The sequence below is a fragment of the Felis catus genome, chromosome D4 (genome assembly GCF_018350175.1).
Source record: "Felis catus isolate Fca126 chromosome D4, F.catus_Fca126_mat1.0, whole genome shotgun sequence".
In the NCBI taxonomy this organism is placed as follows: Eukaryota; Metazoa; Chordata; class Mammalia; order Carnivora; family Felidae; genus Felis; species Felis catus.
The window spans coordinates 57064108-57085065 of NC_058380.1; the positions used below are offsets into that span (position 1 = coordinate 57064108).

The 20958-nt window shown below is 42.5% G+C and overlaps 1 protein-coding gene across 11 annotated transcripts in view; it reads left to right on the top strand.

The window, feature by feature from the left end:
- Positions 1 to 20958, top strand: part of UNC13B (unc-13 homolog B) — a 253420-nt gene that overhangs the window by 196082 nt on the left and 36380 nt on the right. For 8 of the 11 annotated variants that reach the window (XM_045042889.1, XM_019816150.2, XM_019816151.2 and 5 more), the window contains one exon: positions 18793 to 18839. In XM_045042889.1, coding sequence (XP_044898824.1) covers positions 18793 to 18839 — 47 coding nt within the window. Of the gene's footprint in view, positions 1 to 4468; positions 6899 to 16264; positions 16288 to 18792; positions 18840 to 20958 lie in introns of those variants that run through there. The other 3 variants (XM_045042887.1, XM_045042888.1, XM_045042886.1) reach the window with 2 other exon arrangements.

Below are 20958 nucleotides of genomic sequence, written 5' to 3' on the forward strand. Positions count from 1 at the left end.
GACAGGAATCTTTGTAAGCATTGATGCTTTCCCAAAGATTAACATCTTAAAAGTACCCAAACCTGTTGTAGCCCTAGAAATCCATTCCTGCCACCATATTAGCCATGCAACATAATTGGTAAATGGCCCAGGAAATGATCTGACCTCTATAGAAGGGAGGTGGGAGGTGCTGTCAGAGTTCTTAGCTCTCTGCCTTCTGGGCTTGTTTCACACAAAGTGAGAGGCTGCTTGATACATATACAGAGTTCTGGCCTGTTCCCAGAGGTCCCCAGCTGTTTCCTCCCAGCCAAGATTTGAGTCAGAAGCAATTTTACAAGGAATACTCGCATTCCTAATCACATTTATTTGGTAAGGCAGAGAAAGAGACAAAAGAATCAGCCATTTCAGAAAACTGAGTTGTTTTTTTTTTCTTCTTGACTTTTTTTGGTACGTTGGTGCTGATGTGATTTAAGGGTTTATTCCCTGCCATAGTTTTCAGCTCTCTATTGTTGAAGCTTACTACTTTTGATTTATTTATTTTATTTTGATGTGTTCCCTTTTCAAACGGAGATATCCCTTGAAAGGGTTTCCTTATTTTTCCTAGGTTTAGTCATTCCTTAGAAAGATAGCAGAAAGGAGAAAGGTGTGGTCACTTTTTAGAGTGTGTGTATGAAGTTTGAAAAGTTGACTAGAGTAGATAGGCTAATAGGACAGGGCAGAATGACAGCTCTGGGTATCTTGAAGGAGTCCAGAGGGTCAAGTTGAGCTGGGTGGACCCCAATGCCTCTTTATCCCATTCTGGCTCAAATATTACTTCTTCTCTATGGCTTTCCCTGTCCTGATTTTGCTGGGCCTCTCACTGCCCCTCCATTCCCCCATCATTGGAATTAATGTCTATTATCTATTGTTTATTACAACTTTCATTATAACATGTTTTGCTTTATTTTGTGATGGTGAATTATGCCTATTTCCTTCTCCAAGCCTTAATATATTAGAAAGTAGGGACCATGTGTCTTACATTCCTGGCACATAACTTGGTGCCTGACAAATCAATTGAATTGATTTAGAGATCAAACTGTCCTCATTCTTTGGCCCTTGTTATTTCATTCCTGTGGACAGTAGTAGCAAAGAGAGGCTGGGGGAGTAGGTGGACTTGACTTGGGCCTCTTGGCCCTAAGGGTTGCCCTTTCAGCCTATTCTGGCTTCTGGTATCCTATTGGGTTCTGAGCAAAGTAACTGGTTGATTCTCTGGGCATTACATTGAAGTCTGTCCTCTGCTTCAAAACCTAAATATCTGGATGACCGAGTGGGTTTTGTGCCTTTGGGGAACCCATATCCCCAGGAGGTGATTCTTAAATTCATTCAGGGTAGCGATTACCAATCCATAAGAAGGTTTGGGGAGAGTTTGTTTAATATGGAAGCAAGCATCTTTCTTTGAGGCTGGAAGAAGTTGCTATGGCAGCTCTAGTTGGAAGTTTCCTATTTGTTAGTAATGTAGGAAACCAGGCAGCTTTGCCTTCAGTCCTTCAGGAGGCTGTAGGGAAAGACCCTGAACACAATGACTATGCCATTTGCCCCTTGTATGACTTGCCAGACAGTGTTGTGGGCACTGCAGTCTTGGAGGGGACAGCTGGCAAGACTGTCTAGGAAGTTAAACCAAGCCTATCTGGAGTATTGATCTGAAAAACAAATAGGCCTGAAGTTAACCTGGCCTGCATTGAAGCAATAGCGGGAGAATCAGTTTTATTTTTGTTCCTGAAAAGCTGCTTTCTCTGAACCTAAATGGGGCTGGTCTTGGAAGACCTGGCAATGGGTTCTGGGCCTCACCAGCCTTTGAACAGAAAAACTTGCCTCCTATAGGTATCTGTCCCTTCTGCATGCTTTCAGACTGCCTGAGGGAACATGGCAAGCCCCTTGTTACCTGAGCAAAATACTGGGAACTGAATGTTTTGCTTCCTTTTTTAATCTTAAGAAAAAAGAAAAAAAACTTCTAGAAGAAAATAGGATTAACAAAGAATGACACATGTCAGTGGTATGATTGCAGGCAGTGCTACAGACCATTAAAAGAGACTAGGAAAGATAGGGGTTTGGGGCTAGGATAGAAGTCATGGTTTACTCAAATCATAACTTTTATGGGTGGTGGCATGCTTGGTAACATTCCTGTGACTATTTTCCCTACTGTACAGGTGAGGAAACTAAGGAACAGAGAAGTCAGGTGTTTAATCCGAGATCATTGGTGAAGCAAGACCTGACTTAAGTCTTTTGATTTTCAATCTAGTAGAACTCGCTCATGGCTTCATGTGGTCATACACAGAACTTTCATCTGGTTCAGTAAGCAGTCTTTCTCTTTGAGACAAACTTGAAAGGCTGATTACCAGTTCCAGTCCTTATTGGGCCAGGGACCTTGTTCAAAGCTAATACCAGGTACCAAGACCAAAGCAGAGGCACCTAGACCTTGCACAGTTGGGGGGAGTAAAAGAGGGTAGCTTTGGAAATACAGATGTGTGCTTGTGGAAGGAGAGAAGGAATAATTTGATGAGTCAGTCTTAGAATTGGTACCTTTGCTGTTTAGACAGCTAGGCACTAATCCTAAGACCCAGCAGTTCTGGTTGTGCATATAGAACATCTCCTCTTTATCCCTCTCCCTCCCCCTGTCACAGAGTACAGTGAGTTGGCCTGATTAGGGATATAGCTGATCCTGGCCCTTTGAGACATAGGAGTAAATCAACAGTGCTTAAAAGGCATTAATTTGACAGAATGGGTAGCATCCTTAGGTGAGGAATTCCTAGATGGAGCAGAATTTTTAGATGAGCTACAGGGAAGAAGGGAAGACATGAAGTGGGAATTGATCTAGTTTCTGACTTTTGGTTCTTGGCCTAGTTATTTCCAGTAAAAGGGGTCAGTTTGATCTTTATCCCAAGTCTTGTGACTCATGCTTCTGATTCTTCCTAGTCTAGGAAAGCACAGTGCTTTTAACTTTTAAGCCCACAAACTAGATGGTGACCTTTCCTTAAAATGAATTCCTGTGGGAGCTGTCAGCTTGTGTTCTTCACAGGCAATTTTCCCCTTTTGGGGTTAACGTGAGTACTGGGAAAAAGAAAGGGAGGCAGGAGTTGAGACAATTTAGAAATACAGATCAAATCTAGAAAATGGGGAAATCATCTCCGACTGAAGAACATGAAGGATTACATGTCTCCCACCAACCAGTCTTACCCCTCCCAGGGTAACCTAGCAGAGGCAGAAAGTATTGGCAGTCCCATGCATTCCTGGGCTCTTAGCTTTTCTCTGTGTACTTTATACTCTGCTCCTTCCCTACACTTTGCATGTTTCCAGTAAAAAAGAAATGGATAACCACCCCATATAAGGTAATAGTCATCTTTACCTCTGTGGTAGTCCCTGGTAGCTTAGGGTATTAGGGGCAAGTCTGGTGGCAAGCTGTCTTCACCTTTTTGGAGAACAGCAAAGGACCTTGGAGCCCTCTGATATAACCAACTTCCTTCCTGTCCTATGCATTGTTTTCTCTAGGCCAGAGGGCTAGAGCAATCCTCTGTTACTCTGGAAAATCACTTAACCTGGTGCTCTGAAAGAGGCATTAGACGAGATGCACTGTGGAGGAGGAAAGCCAAACCTGTGTGTTGATTAGGCTGCACCAAGCCCTTGGGGACTATTAAACGGAGTTCAGGACTCCAGGCTGTTCCTGGGCCTCCTTCATTCCCTGCTGTGTGTCCACTACATGTGTGTCTTTGGCCACATGCCCCTCCAGATCCAAACATGCTTAATGTACCTGAGTCTGGACAATGACTATGCTTACATAATACCACCTTACTCTAGAATTAAGTTTAGAAAACTTTTTTTCTCCAAGTTTGAAATACTTGCCATGGTCTTTTCTCCAAGTGAAGGGTTGCTGCCACTGAGCAAAGGGAAACACTTTGTGCTATAAGCACAGGCAGGAACCAACATCTGAGTTGCTGAGTTTTCACCAGAACAACCAACTGGGAAAATAAACATTGCATGTCTTGTCTTTGTCTTTCACTGTGTATGTAATTTGAGCTTTGGCAGTTAAACATCTATTTGTTCATTCCTGAACCCGACCCTAGTGTTGAATTGTAAAGGTTCAGTCACTCACTGACCTTACCCACCTACTTCCCAGGAGTTTGTCTTAATCTTGATGTTTTTGGGTGTTTGCCCAGAACACAATGACTTGATGCATCATTTCTCTGATGGGAAGCCAAGGAAAGACAAGTGACTGCCTACAGCCTTTAAGGCCAGCATTGGGAGACAGGTCAGGGTTGACTTCTACAGTCTTAGAAGGTAATATTCTTATTCCTGCTTGACAGTTTGATTCAGATTAAAATTATTCTGCTGCTTTCTGACCTGAGTGCATTATTTTCCTTTTTCATTAGCTACAGGATAAGAGTCAAGCCAGGATCCAGGGACATGTGCCGGGTTTGGAGACTACACATGGGATCATTCCAGGCAGCACTGTGGGCTAAGCCCAAAACATCAGCCAGCCTTAATTGCTAGAAATAGACTGAAAAGACTAGGGCAGGTTATTGCTTTCCAGGACAATCTCTGGTAAGCATTCTGACCAGAAATAAAAGGAAGAAGCAGAGAATCCCTCAGACCCTGAGGGAAAAAATGAAACGATTGTTGCAAGAGTCAGAGGAGGAAATCATGGTCACCTTGGGACCCTCCTCCAGGCTGTCCCCAGATAAGGCTAAGTCAGAGACTATGTGTGGCATCAAGAGCAAGTCCTCAGGCCCTACTGAATCCTTACCAGAGGACAACTCCCTGCTCCCTCACTGTGGGTCCACAGCCTCAGCCATTAGTGGGGATAGAGATGGAGGCCTGGCTCAGCATTGCAGCTTTGAGCAGCAGACCAGCAGTCAGCTTCCTCTGGGCTCCACTGCCTGTGCTTCAGGGTCGGGCTCTCAGGACCTCTCATCTGTCAGCATTAGCACAAGCTGTCAAGAGCCCTCAGAAAGGAATCAAGCCAAGTCCCTTTTGTCCAGAGGCCCTCACCAAGGCTGCAGCTGTGAACAGCGAGAGCCTTTGGGGGATATAGTAGACTATATAATCAGAGAGCTACAAGGCATCAGCCGTCTCCAAACTGAAATTGCTGAACTGCAGCAGCACTTGAGCCAAGTCCGGGGTTCAGTGGATGAAGTGTCTAGCTGTGTAGACTCAGTTCTGAGTGAAATAGAAGGCTTGCAGGTGGGCAGCAGCTCTCTGGCTAAGGTATGTGTGGGGGAAAAGGCCCAGGAACCCCATGTGGACAGACCCAGTGAAGAAGCCATTCTGTATCTGTACGGACTTCCAGAGCAAGATGGGGAAAATACCATGGAGCTGGTGCACAGCTTCCTGGCCATGCACCTCTGTGTTAATGGCATGCAGTGCAACAGGTACATCAAAGAGGCTTACAGGGCAGGCAAAGCCCCAGCCCCCAGGCCTACTGTTGTGAAACTTGCCCATCTAGAGCACAGAGACTTCATCTTGCAGAAATCCATCCTTTTGCAGAGTGTAGGGGTCCGGATTGCCACCAAAGAAGAACCAAGCTGGCCACAATGCTATAAGAATCCCCCAAAGGAGTCTCTGTCATTTTTGCAGCAACTTCAGGACCATAATTCAAATTCTTTAAACCAGCATGAATCACTTCTTCAGATGGAAACAGGGGACACAGGACCCATAACAGGAGCATCTCAAATGAGGGCTCAAAATCAACACAGAGAACCTCAAACCCCTGAGCAGCAAGGCCTTTCCTTCCCACCCGAGAATAATTTCATAAAGTCAAGTGATGTGTCTAAGCCAGGAGATGAAGTAAAAGGAACATTAGGAACCTCCCAAGTTATCATTGACAGTTGTGGTGGTGAGCTGACAGGGAAAGAGGCTACTCTGTCCACCTTCCATCAACTTGAGGAACCTTCCCTAGTGTTAATCTCAAAAGAGGGTTCTGGGACATCCCAGGTTTTCAAACAGTCCAGCGAAGGATTTGAAGTATGTAGTGTAGGAAAAAGAGGAAACCACTGCAGCAATAAAAGCGAGGCTGGCAGCTGTCTGTCACTGTCTGGGTTGCTGAAGACAGAAGACGAGCTCCTGGCCTGTGAAGCTGGGCTTGATATTCTAAGCTCAAAGCAGCTTGAGGACCTTTTGACAGACAAGTCCAGAAGGTTTGCAACTCTGAGCCGTGATCGCATGATGGAGGAAATTATCATAGGGCCTGAGACTTTCAGTGACATGGTTCATATTGACTTGAATGAGGAGGAGGAACATGCTACTCAGGTCCTTAAAGATGTCTTTGAAAAGTCCTCCTGTGGTCTGGTTGGCTCGCAGGAGGATGAAGATCTAGAAATTAAGTTTTACAAAAGCAAACTGGGCCGAGCAATTCATCACTTTCGTTCAGCTCTGCAGGGTGTGTTTCAGAAGCTTGAGAATAGTGGGTCCATCAGTCCTGAGGACCTGGAAAGCAATGAAAGTGGTTCTCAGTCAGAGAACAGTGATAGACTTCTTGGGACGTTGAGTTCAGAGGGTGCTCAGGATTTCTCTGTGGAGAGCCCTGGGAGTCAGGAGAGTGAGAGCTTGCTCAGTATGGTCTCTGGTGGAGTGGGCATCTCTTCACAGAGAGACCAAACCTTTCAGGATCCCAGCAACTTCTCTCTGGCTTCTAACTCCTCGCCTATTGCATATGCGTTGCCAGGTTTTGCTCTGGCTCCATGTCTGGGAAATGAAACTTGTTCCAGGCCTGAATCTCCCAAGCAGAGCAGACTAAGCCTAGAGCAAGTGTGTGCAGAGACCATCTACCTCAACAAGTGCATCAACAACTTTAAAAATGTTCTGAGAGAGAAAAGACTGAGACAGAAAAAACTTTTGCACGAACTAGTACAGAAGGCAAACCATCTCTCAGTAGAAGACATACACTCAGGTATTCCAAATCAATGTTTAATGGGGTCACAGCTGGCTGGGTATGGTCTCCATCAGACAAGTGTGAGACCCAGCTTGGTGGTGAGTTTCACAAGGTGATGGGGGAGGCCCACAGCTTAAATCCGTCTAAATTACTTGAATACAGATTTTTAAACTAATCCTGTGGGAACTGGAATGAAAGAGGGTTCTAAAGCAACAGGAAAGGGATTCCTATCTCAAACGGAACTTCCAATCTTTTGGGGGTGGGTGCGGCTTTAGAAGCTACCTTTTTAAAAGAGGGAGGAACATGTGGGCAGAAGTAGTTTACAGCTGCAGGACTTTTAGGATATGCCAGTGTGAAGTTGGTGTGTAGGAGGCAGGAATGGGCATGTTGCTCACAGGCACTAAAGGGGCTGATGCAATCCTCCATTGCATTTTAAAATTATTCTTTTCATGGGTTTCTTGCTGAGATAAGATTGCTAGTTCCCCAGGAGTTGATGGGCCATTGTAGGAATTTCCCTTATCCTGAACTTTCTTCTTCCCAGTACTGGACTTCACACAGAACTTTATTTTCGACTTGAAGCTGTCCAGTGCTTTCCCTGCCCAAGAGCCGTCTGCCTTTCACAGGTCATATTCCTTTTCTTCCATCTCCAGCTAAAGGCTTCTCACCTAAATTGGAGAATGGAATGGTTTTGAATCAAGAAATGAGAGAACTTTTTTTTTTCTAGGCAGCATGGAGATAATGTAGTTTTAAAATTATTTCTCCCAATCAAAATTAAATTTATCCAAAGAGCATATGCTGTATTCATCCAGTTTTGAATGTAAATGGGGTTGTCCTCTTATGCATATAACCTGATTAATGTTCTTAAGGGAGAATTAAAATTATGAAACATATTGTGTTGACAAAGGTGTGAGGGAACAGGCACTCATACATTGCTGGTGGGATGGGAGTGTAAATTGGTATAACCTCTAAGGAAGACATTTGGCAAAATGTATCAGAATTCTACATACCCTTTGTGCCCCGGAATCACTTCCAGGAATATATCCGGCAGGTTTATTTTCACATGTGGAAAGGACATGTGTTCTATTTTTGAAGCATTGTTTTTAGTAGCAAAGAGTGAAAACAATGTTTGTTAAGAAAGACTGGCTAAATAACTTACTGGCACCCCCTAACAATGGAATACAGTACCATATAGCTATAAAAAGAATAAGGTAGCTCTTTACTGAAATGGAGATATCTCCAAGACATATTGCCATATGAAAAAACAAGGTGCAGAACAGTATGTATAAGATGCCCCACATTTGTATAAAAAAGAGAGGGAAAGAATACACAGACCCATAGTGTCTGTGTCTGTTTGTGTAGGATATCTAACAAAGATACATAGGAGACTGATACCTAATTGCCCATAGGGAAAAGTACTAGGTGAAAAACTAATGAGATGAAAAATAAATTTTTTTCCCACTGTATATCTTTTTATGCTTTTTAGAATCTGAATAATGAATGTAATACCAAGTCATAAAATTAAAAAAAATCACATGCTCCTTTCAAATATCCCTGGATCTACTCCTTATAGCTTATCCAAAAAGTCTAGGGGCACCTGGGTGGCTCATTTGGTTATTTGTCCGACTCAATCTCAGCCCAGGTTTTGATCTCAGGGTTGTGAGTTCAAGTCCTGCACTGGGCTCTTCACTAGATGTGAAGCCTACTTGGAAGGAAGGGAGGGAGGGAGGGAGGGAGGAAGGAAGGAAGGCAGGAAGGAAGGAAGGAAGGAAGGAAAGAAGGAAAGAAGGAAAGAAGGAAAGAAGGAAAGAAGGAAGGAAGGAAATGTCAGTCTAAATTCCTTCACTTGGCATTCAGGACCATTACAGTTGGTCTCTAGTTTGCATTTGCAGGCTTATCTCGTCCCACTATACCCCACCCAAGAGGAAACTCTGCTGTCTCACAAAATTCACCTTGTACTTTCTGTTCTCAGCATATTCACATATAGATGCTTCCTTCTAGTCTAAGGTGCTGTGTTCGTCAAATCAGCCTAGCAAAATTTAGTCAGTTCTTCATTGTACAGCCAAAATATCACCTCTTCCAGAAAGCTTTCTGTAATTCCTCAGCTGTAAGGGATTTCTTTCTCCACTTAACTTTGCAGCCCTTTTTCCTTCTCACTGGGCATTGAAATTTTTACATTACAGCAACAATAGAAACAACAAATATCAAAGCAGTACTTCCTTACCAGCTCCTTTAACCTTGGCGGTTGGTTGGTCGGTGGTCGATGTTAGCATGAACACACAACACACTTGAGCTGACTTTTCAGCTTGCAAATTTCCCTTCCGAGTTGATACCCTGGTGGGTAATGCAGGAGCTTGTGGTACCTGTGGTAAGCAGGTGGTGGCAGCAGCAGTGATAATGAGACAAGGTAGGTTTTCTGAAGCACCAGTAAGAAAGCAAGCCAAAGTTCTGGGTCTTAGCCAAGATCAAGTCTGGCCTGTGGGCTCCAGGGGGAGCGGTGGAGGGTGCTGGGTCTAGGCCTGACTCCAGCAACATTCCATAGCGCAGGAAGAATGGAGCAAGGTGAGCACAAAGAACAGCCTTTCACCCACACACTTTTGTTACAGAGTCCAGAGCAGTAGCCACCCTAAGCTGGTAGTAACAGTGGCTACTACCACAATGGAACATTTAAGATTTCCCTTTCTTCACTGCTCTGCTTGGAACATTTTAGGGCCCAAGGTTACTAGTAGCTTACCACTGAGTTCTTATTTTTCATCCCTTCTCTTCTCTTTTGGAGACTACATAGGCACTGTTTTAAGTACTGTCACATGCATTAAATAAAAATTCGATTCTTTTCTTTCTACTATTGTACCAAAATAGCTTTTGTCAAGGCCATCAGATGACCACCATATTGCCAAACTCCTGGTTCATTTTTAGTCCTCCTCTTAATCAGTCAATCAGCAACTTGACGTAATTGATTGTCTTTTCATTATAATAGCTTTATTGAGTTATAATTTACATGCCATAAAGTTCACCCTTAAAAAGTGCACAACTACTGTTTTTTGTTGTTGTTTTTTTTTAGTATGTTCACCAAATTATTCAGCCATCAACTCCAGAACATTTCTATCACCCCAAAAAGAAACTCCTTTCCTATTAGTGGTCACTTTTCAATCTCCTTTGCTTCCAGCCTCTAGCAACCACTAATTGACTTTTTGTTTCTGTGGATTTGCCTATTCTGGACATTGCATATAAATGGATTCATATAACATGTGGCCTTCTGTGACTGGTTTCTTCCACTTAGCATATTTTCAAGATTCAACCATGTTGTAACATGTATTGATACTGTGGTTGGAATAATATTCTGTTATATGGATATACTATATTTTGTTTATACATTCATCATTTGATGGGCATTTGGTTTGTTCTTTACTACTTTTTGGCTATTACAAATAATGTTGCTGTGAACATTTGTGTACAAGTTTTTGTGCAGACATCTTTTCATTCTCTTGGGTATATATTAGAAGTGGAATTGCTGGGTTATATGATAACTCTTGAGTTTAACATTTTCTCAGAAATTGCCAGACTGTTTTCCAGTGTGGTTGCACCATTTTACATTCCCACCAGCAAGGCATGAGAGTTCTAATTTCTCCACATCCTCGCCAACACTTATTAATGTTTGTGTTTTTTTATTTTACCCATCCTACTGGACGTGAATGGTATCTTACTGTGGTTTGATTTGCATTTCCCTAGTGGCTAATGATGTTAAGCATCTTTTCATGTGCATATTGACCATTTTTATATTTTTTTGGAGAAATGTCTATTCAAATTGAGTTGTCTTTTTGTTGAGTTGTAAGACAACTTTATATATTCTGGAACATGACCCTTATCACATATGTGATTTGTGAGTATTTTCCCACAATCTTTGTCTTTTCACTTTCTTGATGGAGTTTTTTGAAGCATACATGTTTTATTAAACTTTTTTTTTTTTTTAAACTAGAGCGTGCACAAGTGGGGAATAAGGGCAGAGGGAGAGAGAGACTGAGAATCTTAAGCAGGCTCCATGAGGAACATGGAACTTCAATGCAGGGTTTGATCATGACCTGAGCTAAAGTCAAGAGTCGGATGCTCAACCGAGCTACCCAGGCACCCCTAAATTTTTTTATTGTGGTAAAATATACATGATATAAAATTTATCATTTTAAACATTTTAAGTTTATTCATGTTGTTGTGCAACCATCACCATCATCCATTATCCAGAACTTTTTCATCTCCCCAGCTGAAGTTCTGTACCTATTAAACTAACTCCCTATTCTCCTCTCCCACAAATCGTTGGCAACCACATCTACTTTCTGTCTCTCTAAATTTGACTACTCTATGTACCTCATATAAGTAGAATCACACAATATTGGTCATTTTGTGGCTGGCCTATTTTACTTGGCATAATGTTCTCTCAAGGTTCATCTATGTTGTAGCATGTGTCCTTTCTTTTTAAGGCTGAATGGTATTCCATTGTATGTGTATATATACCACGTTTTGTTTATCCATTCATTTGTAGATAGACACTTGGGTTTCTTCCACCCTTTGGCTATTGTGAATAATGCTGCCGTGAACATGGGTGTATAAATATCAGTTTTGAATTCTCACTTTCATTTCCTTTGGGTACATAACAAGAAGTGGAATTGCCATATTGTTTTCTACAGTGGCTGCACCATTTTGCATTCCTACCAACAGTGCACAAAGGTTGTAATTTCTCTACATCCTTGCCAACAGTTGTTACTTCTTTCTCTCTTTCTCTCTCTCTTTTGTGATAGCCATTATAATGGGTATGAAATAGAGTGCAAAAGTTTTAAATTTTGATGGAATTCAATATATATTTTTTTCTTGTGTGGATTGTGTTTTTGATTTCCTAGTTAAGAAACCATTGTCTAATCCAAGGTTGCAAAGAAGTAACCTTGTTTTTTTCTTTCTTAAAAAAACATATTTTTTAATGTTTATTTTAAAAAAAAAAATTTTTTTAACGTTTATTTATTTTTGAGATAGAGACAGAGCATGAATGGGAGAGGGTCAGAGGGAGGGAGACACAGAATCCGAAACAGGCTCCAGGCTCTGAGCTGTCAGCACAGAGCCCGACGCGGGGCTCGAACTCACAGACCGCGAGATCATAACCTGAGCCGAAGTTGGCCACCCAACCGACTGAGCCACCCAGGCGCCCCTTAATGTTTATTTTTGAGTGAGAGAAAGACAGAGTGTGAGTGGGGAGGGGCAGAGTGGGAAACACAGAATCCAAAGCAGGCACCAGGCTCTGAGCTGTCAGCATAGAGCCTGATGTGGGGCTTGAATTCATGAACTGCAAGATCGTGACCTGAGCCGAAGTTGGACACTTAACCCACTGAGCCACCCAGGCACCCGTCCTATGTTTTTTTCTAAACGTTGTTTAGTTTTAGCTCTTTTAGGTCGATGATCCATTTTGAAATAATTTTTGTGTGGTGTTTGGGAGATAGGGATCCAACTTGATTCATATGCATATGGATATTCAAACACCATTTGTTGAAAAAAACTCTCTCCATTGAATGGTCTTAGCACGCTTGACAAAAATCAACTGACTGTAAATTTTAGAGTTTATTTCTGGATCCTCAGTTCTATTCCATTGATCTTTTAGTCTGTCCTTATGCCTCAGGTGCTTCTTTTTGAAAAACTTTCTTCACTTTGTTTCCAGACCACCTCTCTGTATTGGTTCTTCCCCAGTTCTATATTGACCATTCCTTCTTAACCATCTTTGTTGGTCCCTCCTCATTTTCCCAATCTTGTAGCATCCCAGGATTCAATCCTGATTTCTTTTTATTCATACTCATGGTCGAGATAATCTCTTTCAATATCATGAGTTTTATAAGTATTCCCAGATTTATATCTCTGGCCCAGACATCTTCCATGAACACCCGACTCTACATCTACTTAACATTCCTATTTGGAAGTAAATAGGCGTATCAGATTTGACATACCAAAACCAAACTCCTGGTCCTTTTCCCAAGCCCCTGCCAAACCTACTTTTCCTATAGTCATCTTACCAGTAAACGGCAACTCGATTCTTAGAGCTGCTCAGGCCCAAATCCGTAGAGTCATTCTTGGCTTTTCCTTTTTTCTCATAGCCCACATCCAATCAGTTAGTAAATCTACCTGCTCTCCCTTTAAAAGGTAACCTAAAGCTTACCACTATTTCTGCCTTAACCACTAATATCCTTGTCTAAGTCACCATTTTCTCTTACCCAGATGATTTCATAGCCTAACTTGTCTCTCTGCTTCTACCTTTGTTCTACAGTCTGTTTTCCCCACAGCAATCAGAGTTTGTAATCCTTACAAAACATGAGTTAGAGCATATCACTACTCTGTTCAAAAGCTTCCATTGATTTTTCAGTATCAGAATGAAAGCTAAAGTGCTTATGAGCTTGCAGAGCCCTATTTGAACCAGTACTCTATTGCAAACTTGCTGTTCCTCCACACCGGCTATGCTCTCACCTCAGGCTTTGGGCTTGCTGTATATTCTGGCTGGAGTACTTTTCTCCTAGAACTCTGAATAGCTTCTTCACTCATTTCCTTTTGGTCTCTGCTTAGATGTCACATTATCAATAAGGCCTTCCTGACAACCTTTTGTAAAACTTTAATAGTAACTGTAGCATCACCACAGGGGCATTATCTTTTACCCTTACCTGAATTTTGCAGCAGAGTCTCTATAGATCCTGGCACCAAATGCCGGTTTTGAATTTTGGCTTTGCCACTTGCTGTGATTTTAGGCAAGTTTTTTAACTTCTGTGATAATCTTCAGTTAATCAACAAAAAAATTGAGATAATAGTATTTACCCAGTAGAGTTGTTGAGAGAAATAAATGAGCTTACTCTAATAAAATGTCAGATACATGATGTGTTCACTTAATGTTAGCTACTTTCATTGTCTTCATGATTATTAATCATCAGCTCCTACTCTAGAATAGAAACTTATCAAGATCAGGGAGTTTGTTTCATTCTCTGCTGCATCACCAGCACTGAGGACAGTGCCTAGTGTGTAGTAGGTTCTCAATATGTACTTGTTGAAGAAATGAATCCTTGCTGTAACTTTAGGAGGTAGAGTTCTTATCTGCTTTTTACAGGTAAGGAAATGCAGGCTCATATCAGTGGAGTGCCTCAAGTCTTTTCACTCCCAACTACAATGGAGTTAAGATTGTTTTAATGATGAGGAAGTATGTCCCTTCCTTATAAAATGGAGGGTCTGGAAGAGTGCTATCCTTCTTAGGGGTCAGGCAATTTTTTTTTCCCCTAGACATATAGCACTTAAACTGAAAACTAAATCTAAGTAGAAAAATATTAAGGCATTTTAAGAAGTTAGGAAGCACAAAAAGTTTGACTCTTAACAAGAAAGGTTTTGTGGGGTGCCTGGGTGATTCAGTCGGGTAAGAGTCCCACTTTGGCTCAGGTCATGTGACCTTATAGTTGGTGAGTTCCAGCCCTACATTGGGCTCTCCGCTCTCAGGGCAGAGCCCACTTCTACAATCCTCTGTCTCCCTCTCTCTCTGCCCCCCGCCCCCCCCCCCCCCAGTCGCAGCGTGCACGCTCTCTCTTTCCAAAATAAGCATTTTTTTAAAAAAAAGAGGGGCACCTGGGTGGCTCAGTTGGTTAAGCGTTCTACTTCAGCTCAGGTCATGATCTCGCAGTTTGCAAGTTCGAGCCCCACGTCGGGCTCTCTGATGTCAGCATGGAGCCTGCTTTACATACTCTGTCTTCCTCTCCCTCTGCATCTCCTCTGCTTATGTGCGCACTCTCTCTCTCAAAAATAAATTAAAAAAAAAAAAGGTTTTGTTATATTTGTCCAGTGGGTGGGACAAACTAAAGAGCTAATACAGCAGTTCCTTGCAGTCTGGAATATGGTACAGGCTACTGGCTAACAGACCTACGTTTTTCTCTGGTGATTGGCAAAAGACGTGTTCTGAGAAGCTGTTGTTTTCTAAGTCCTCAAAGTTCAGTTCCTTTAACTACATACAAATGCTGGGAGATGTGCTAAGCCCTCAGGCTACAAGGGTAACATTGTATATATATATGGAGAGCCTTGACAGCCTTGTCAGCAGGTTCTTAGGTATTATGAGGAACTCTGGGAAGAACAGAAAGACACAAAGTAACTTTGACATGATGTATACAGTGTATTTTCAAGATAGTGGAGGAGGAGAGAAACCTTTCCAATTTGAATCACAGGGTCAGTTAAAGTGTTCCTTGCCTAATTTTCATTTTCAAAGACAGCAGAATACAATAAGGGAGGTGGGTGTAAATGTGGGAGAGATATGACCCATTCCAGCAAGTGTCTTTTGCATCTCATTCACCTTCCTATAGCTGCACTATTTTGGAGGATTCCTATTCCTGAATTAACTCTTCTGTCAGGTCAGGTGACCCATTAAGTCATCAAAAATAGCTGAAAAATTGGAAATTTAGGAATTAGTTTTTATGATTCTCCCTTTTGTTATGTAATGTCAGTGGATCTTTAAAAGGGAGGGAAGAGAAAGAGGGTAGCTGATCAGCCCAGGTGAATGTACTTGCCTTAGAGAAGGAAACCTGTGGAGCTATCCATATGTGGCCTAGAGACAATGTAGTCTGATGATTAGGAGGAGTAATTTCTGGACTTTATCTTCCTTTACTGTGACTTGCTAAAGCCCTTCTGGAAGCATCAATTTCCTTTGGAGAATTGTTCTGGATTTAATAGATAATCAGGCCTGGAGTTGCCATCACGGTTTTGTCATCTAGATCATGGTAACTTTGTAGGTCAGTGGCCAGTTGATGCCCCCAACTATGGCCTTTGAGTATCCCGGTCCTAGCCTTAACTCCAGGCCTTAACCTGGCCTAACTTAATTTAGGCTTTGGGAAAACAGGCCAGGGTTACTGGGCAAATGCATGGCCTGCATTGTGAAATGGAAAGGGTTCAGTCACCAGGCCTTTGGCGTTTGAGGACTTATCCCAGATCCAGAGTGAGCTCATGTAGCTTCCAAGGAAGGAACTCCCTCTGTGCTTAGCCCAGCTCAGATAGCCTGTTGGAGTGACCCTTGGTAACAAAGTGTGTGGCACTGGTTTCCTTGATGCTGCATGCAGGCCACTTTGGAAAGGGAAGAAAGGTGATTGAAATCCCCAGGCAGGCTTTGTCCTTTAGTTTGAGTTGCCAAACCAGGAATGGTCTAAACTAAAAGGAGGGGCCAGTCAATAGGGGAGGTAAGGATTCTGGGAGTTAGGCTCTGTGAACTAACCAGTTGTTCAGAGGATCTCTTCCTTTCCTCCATGTCCCTTAAGGTTTAGCTGGCATTTTCTTTGGGTTCCGTGCTATGGGACTGAATCTACTAACCTTTCTGCCCTTTTTTCCCTGCTTTCTCTCTCCTTGCAGAAGGAAAGCGAGGAGCCATTCAGGTTGTGCCTCTGGCCCTTTGGGTCCTTTGTGTTGTCTATCTTCTACCCTTCTCTCCTGAGCACAGTGTGTGTGTGTGTGTGTGTGTGCGTGTGCGTGTGGACGAACACATGCACGCACACACACACGTGATCTGTGCCTCTGAGCTTTGGCTCATGTAGATAGTCTGTTTTTCCTTAAAAGCAGTTTGTGGGCATGCTCCATTTTTGTGTATGCTCCTGCAGACGTCCCTGGAGCACAGTGTGAGAATGTGTGTGCCAGCATGGTGCACATTCAATGTAGCATGTGTGTGCTTATACTTGTACTCAGTTTGACTCCCCCAAACACTGATTGCCCTTCTCTTCTATTTTGCACAGTGTTTGTCCATTTTTTGCTTGTTGCTGCAGGTTGGCATATGCTGTAAACCCTTGCTGAGCCCAGCATGCATACACTTTGTATTTGAGAACAGGAATTGCTGTAGGCATTTTGTGCCTCTTGCCTGGGGCCCTAAGTGTGAATGTGCTTTGTGCTTCTGAGCAGGTTTCTTGGTCTCTCTGTGAACACAAGCTTCTGTAGACCTGTGATGTGGTTCCCCCATGCCATGTGAATGCATTGTATAAATCATGCTGTGCACTGGTTCTTGAAGACTGTGAGGGTTTGCTTTTGCCTGTGATTCAGGCCCGGATGAACACTGAATAATATCCTTTTTCGAATGGGTGTGCGCACATGCTTTATCGCCCTGTGTGCAGGATCCATGATCACCTTGTGTTTCTCTCAGGCATAAGTTGTGTCTATGAATGTACCCGCTGTAGGTACTTTATCTAGACCACCTCTCATTCTCACAACCCTCCTTCAGTACCTGTGTGTGCATGCTCTATGCTTTTGTCTGCAGGCTTCTGCAGACCCACTGTCCCCTCTAAGCACAGGAAATGTGTATGATCTGAGTTTGTTGAACCCTGATTCCCAGAGACTTTTTGTGACTTTGTTTCCTTAAGGTCAGTGGTTTTTGGCAAACATCTAATTTTAGGTAGGAAGTAAAAATCTGCTCAGTACAGTGACTGTTTCCAAAGGGAAGGTAAGTTCTGTGTGGCAGGATCTGGGGATTTAGGGATAGGCTACCCCTCAAAAGCAACCTTAGGGGACTTGCATTATCCACTTCTGGTTTCTTTTGGGGCCTGGCTGTCCTTTTGCCAGTATCATCTCACCCACAGAACCAGGGCAAGAGCCAGATAAGGTGAAATGGGTTCGTGAAGGGCTGTAGTCAATAGGCAGATAAGCTCACTTAGAGTCCAGACAACCTGAGAACGGTCTGAGAAGGGTCTTACATCCAAAGTTCATCTTGACCCTTACTGCTGACCCAGGGTAATTCTTACCCACTTTTACATTACCCAACACCATGCCTGTCCTACCTCTCCCTTTTCTACTCTGTTTTACCTAATTTTATCCATAACTTCTCCCAGCCAGGGCCCTCCCAAAACTTTACCCCCTGTACAAGTTAAATACTTTACTTTTGTCTCCCTTGTCCTGGAGCACATTTGGTCCAGGATAGTTAACTGGACCCCAGGTTTTAGGAGGCAGGAAAGTTTTGGGGAGTTTAGGGGACAAGAAGGGGGCACAAAGCCCCAGACCTGCTAGCACTAGCTCTGTTTGAGCCTAAACAGCATTTACCATTGGTTCTCTAGAAAGCCCTAGAAGCTTTGGAACTTTCTGTCTACACTGCTTTTTTTTCTGTGTGTGTGTTTTTTAATGTTTGTTTTTGGGTTTTTTGTTTGTTTTGGTTTTGGTTTTTTGCTTGTTTGTGGAGAAACGTTTAAAAACTGTTTTCAGGCAGTTTCTTCTTTGAATTATTTGGTACCTCAGTTTTCAACTTCTCATTATAGAGCTCATAAACAGCACCAGAATGATAATCTAAGTATCCAACCTGCCCTGGGTTTTCTTGTTATATATAGAGAGACCTTATCAAATGTAGAATGTCTGTGAGTTAGGGCTTCAAGGAACCTGAACAGAGTCAAATCACAAGATGAGATGGGAGTCCAGAAGGACCAAGTCACCACTCTGTGATAGCTAAGGGAATTTAGGAATATAACTAGAAGAAGGCCAGACTCTGTATGAAGTGGTCCTTTTGCTTAAGCGAGGCCTGGAACCGTAACTGGATCTTTTTTTTTTTTTTTTTTTTTTTTTTTTTTTGGCCTTGGCTTACTGTTACATATACCAGTGAATTGTGTGAGGGGGATGGAAGTTCTGATAGTTCTCACACTCCCAGTGGACCTTAGCCTTAGAGCTTGACCTTATATCCTTCCTATTCACTGGGGAGAAGGGAGACAAAGTAGCACTCATTTTGGCAACCTGCTTGTTGGTCTGGCTTATCAGGGCATTTGCTTAGACATCAGTCTGGCTATGTCACCACATTGTGTATGTGACCTACTCTTCTCTGAGATTCCTACTTTACTGTTTACTGCCTGACCAAAGAAATATGGCTGTCTCCCATCTTTTCTAGGATTTAACTTTTTTTCTATCTCTTTTTAAAGATTCCAGATGATGGTAACCCCTCTCTGCCCCAGTGGCTCCCAGGAGGGTAAGTGATCCCCTACAAGGTTTCTGTGGATTTTACAGTCTCTCGTGCTGCTTCTAGCTTCCCCCTGAGAAACAGTAGAAAACACTCCATAAGTTGGATCCTGGGAAAGAAGAGTCTCTGCTATAGGGATTGGTTGGTTCTCTGAGGAGAGGGGAGAACTTTGCAGATTGACTCCTCAAAGACAGAAGACAGAGCTTTATAGCATGGTTCCCCTGAAGCAGGGGAGGGAGCTTTGGGGCTTCCCTATCTTTGCCTCTAGAATTTGATTCAATGCATCATAGTTAGTGATAACCCTTTTAGGTATAAAAGAGGAAACTAGAAAAATATCTGCATTTGACACAGTTCTCTTTTATTCCATTGTTGATAGTGTAGCTGATTAGATTACTCTCTGGGCTCTGTCCTGCTTCAGCTGTTGTGAGTCACCTACTTACTCCATTCTACTCTTGTCAAGACATAAGTAGCATCCCTTAGGAGCTCTGTGTGTTCTGTCTGTGCTTCTTGTTTGGGAGTTTCACACCCATGTGACTGCAGCAAAGAGTCATTTTCAGCTGCTCAGCTGCTGTCTATAACTGACTATTCCCAAGAGAGAAAAGAGTTTAAGTGCCCTCCCCCACCTCTCCCTGGCACATACACTGTCCATTATTTCTCAGGATCTTCCTTTTCTCCTTGTCCCATAAAGGAGACATAAGACGTATGTTCTTCTGACATAAGAATTTCCAGTGGCTGCCTTCTCTCCCTCATGATCAGGGAAGAAAGAAGAACAGATCATAAAGTTACCTACTACATTTTTACATACTCCTTTTCCTTGTGATTTTTGTGTGTGTGTGTTTTTTTTTAATAGGTCATGGGAATAAGCTATCCTTCTCTTGTCTAAAGCTCATTTATGTTGCAAGAACCTTGAGTGGTGCATACTACAGTTTTTAGAATTAGCCACAAACTTGCTACTTCAACAGCCCTTCCTCAGGACTTTAGCTTTTTTTTCTAATGATTATAAAATCCATACATGATAATGGAACATATCTAAGCTATTTTTAAATGGGGCCATGCACTGATTTTCTAAACGCCTTCCTGTCATCTTTCCTTCAGCTTAGTCCTTAGAAGTTGTCACAAGTTGAGAACTTCCCTAGCTCTGGTAGTCTCATTGAAAGCAAAGTTCATTTCCCGTGCTCAGGAAGCTAGTTTATTAGAAATCAACATAGCAGCTTGTCTGTTCCAACTCTTGGCCTTGATCTAATTTATGGCTCCATTCTTTACCTATATAGCTTGCTGGCAGTACTTATTTTTCTGAAGCATGTCTCTTTTCAGATCAGTTATGGTATACCATGTAACTACCTTACCACCTTCCCCATCTCCTTCTTTTCATTAAAGCCAAGTATATGAGTTCTTTTCTTTGAGGTTCGGAATGACAACTCCTGAAAGGTTGGAAAAATTTTGTAGTTCATTCCCCTTGTTTTATAGAATTGGTGTCAAGATCCAAAGAAAGGAAGGATTTTGGCAAAGGACATAGAGTGAGTTAGTAGAAAAGTTGGGTCTAAAACCCGGGTTATCTCATTGTGAGAATGGTGTTCCAGGATGTTCTCTGTAATTTTATTCATATAATTATGGAAGAAATGGCAAAGAACAACAGAATGCATAGAAATGGTATAAAAGTTTTAGAAATCTCCAGTTGCTCCAACTGTAATCTTTTTTTCCTGGTCCCTGCTGATGTATCCACAGGGCTAGGCTAGACTTTCAGAGTCCTTTTATTGTTTCCTTCCTAAATTTTGTTTCTTTCCCCCTCTAAATGGTTATTTGGAAGTCTCCTATCCCACTTATCCTCCCTCCACTTGGTTATGCAAGCTCCTCTCCATGGAGACCTTTTTCTTCAGGATGTTTGAATGGACAGAAGTGGTGACTCTTTTACTCAGGATAGAGAAAGTCTCCTTCTACATATCATTAGCAGTCTTTCTCACGTAGGCAGCAGCTCTTCTGTAGAGCCATTCCTGTGGGCTCTGTTCTAGCACAGGCCAGGAAACACTTACCTTTGGGGAGCAGAGTCTGTGGCCTGAGTTTAGGGAGGGGCCCTCGTAACTACTAATTCCCTCCTTGCATTATGCAGCACAAGGGCCTTCAAGTAAAC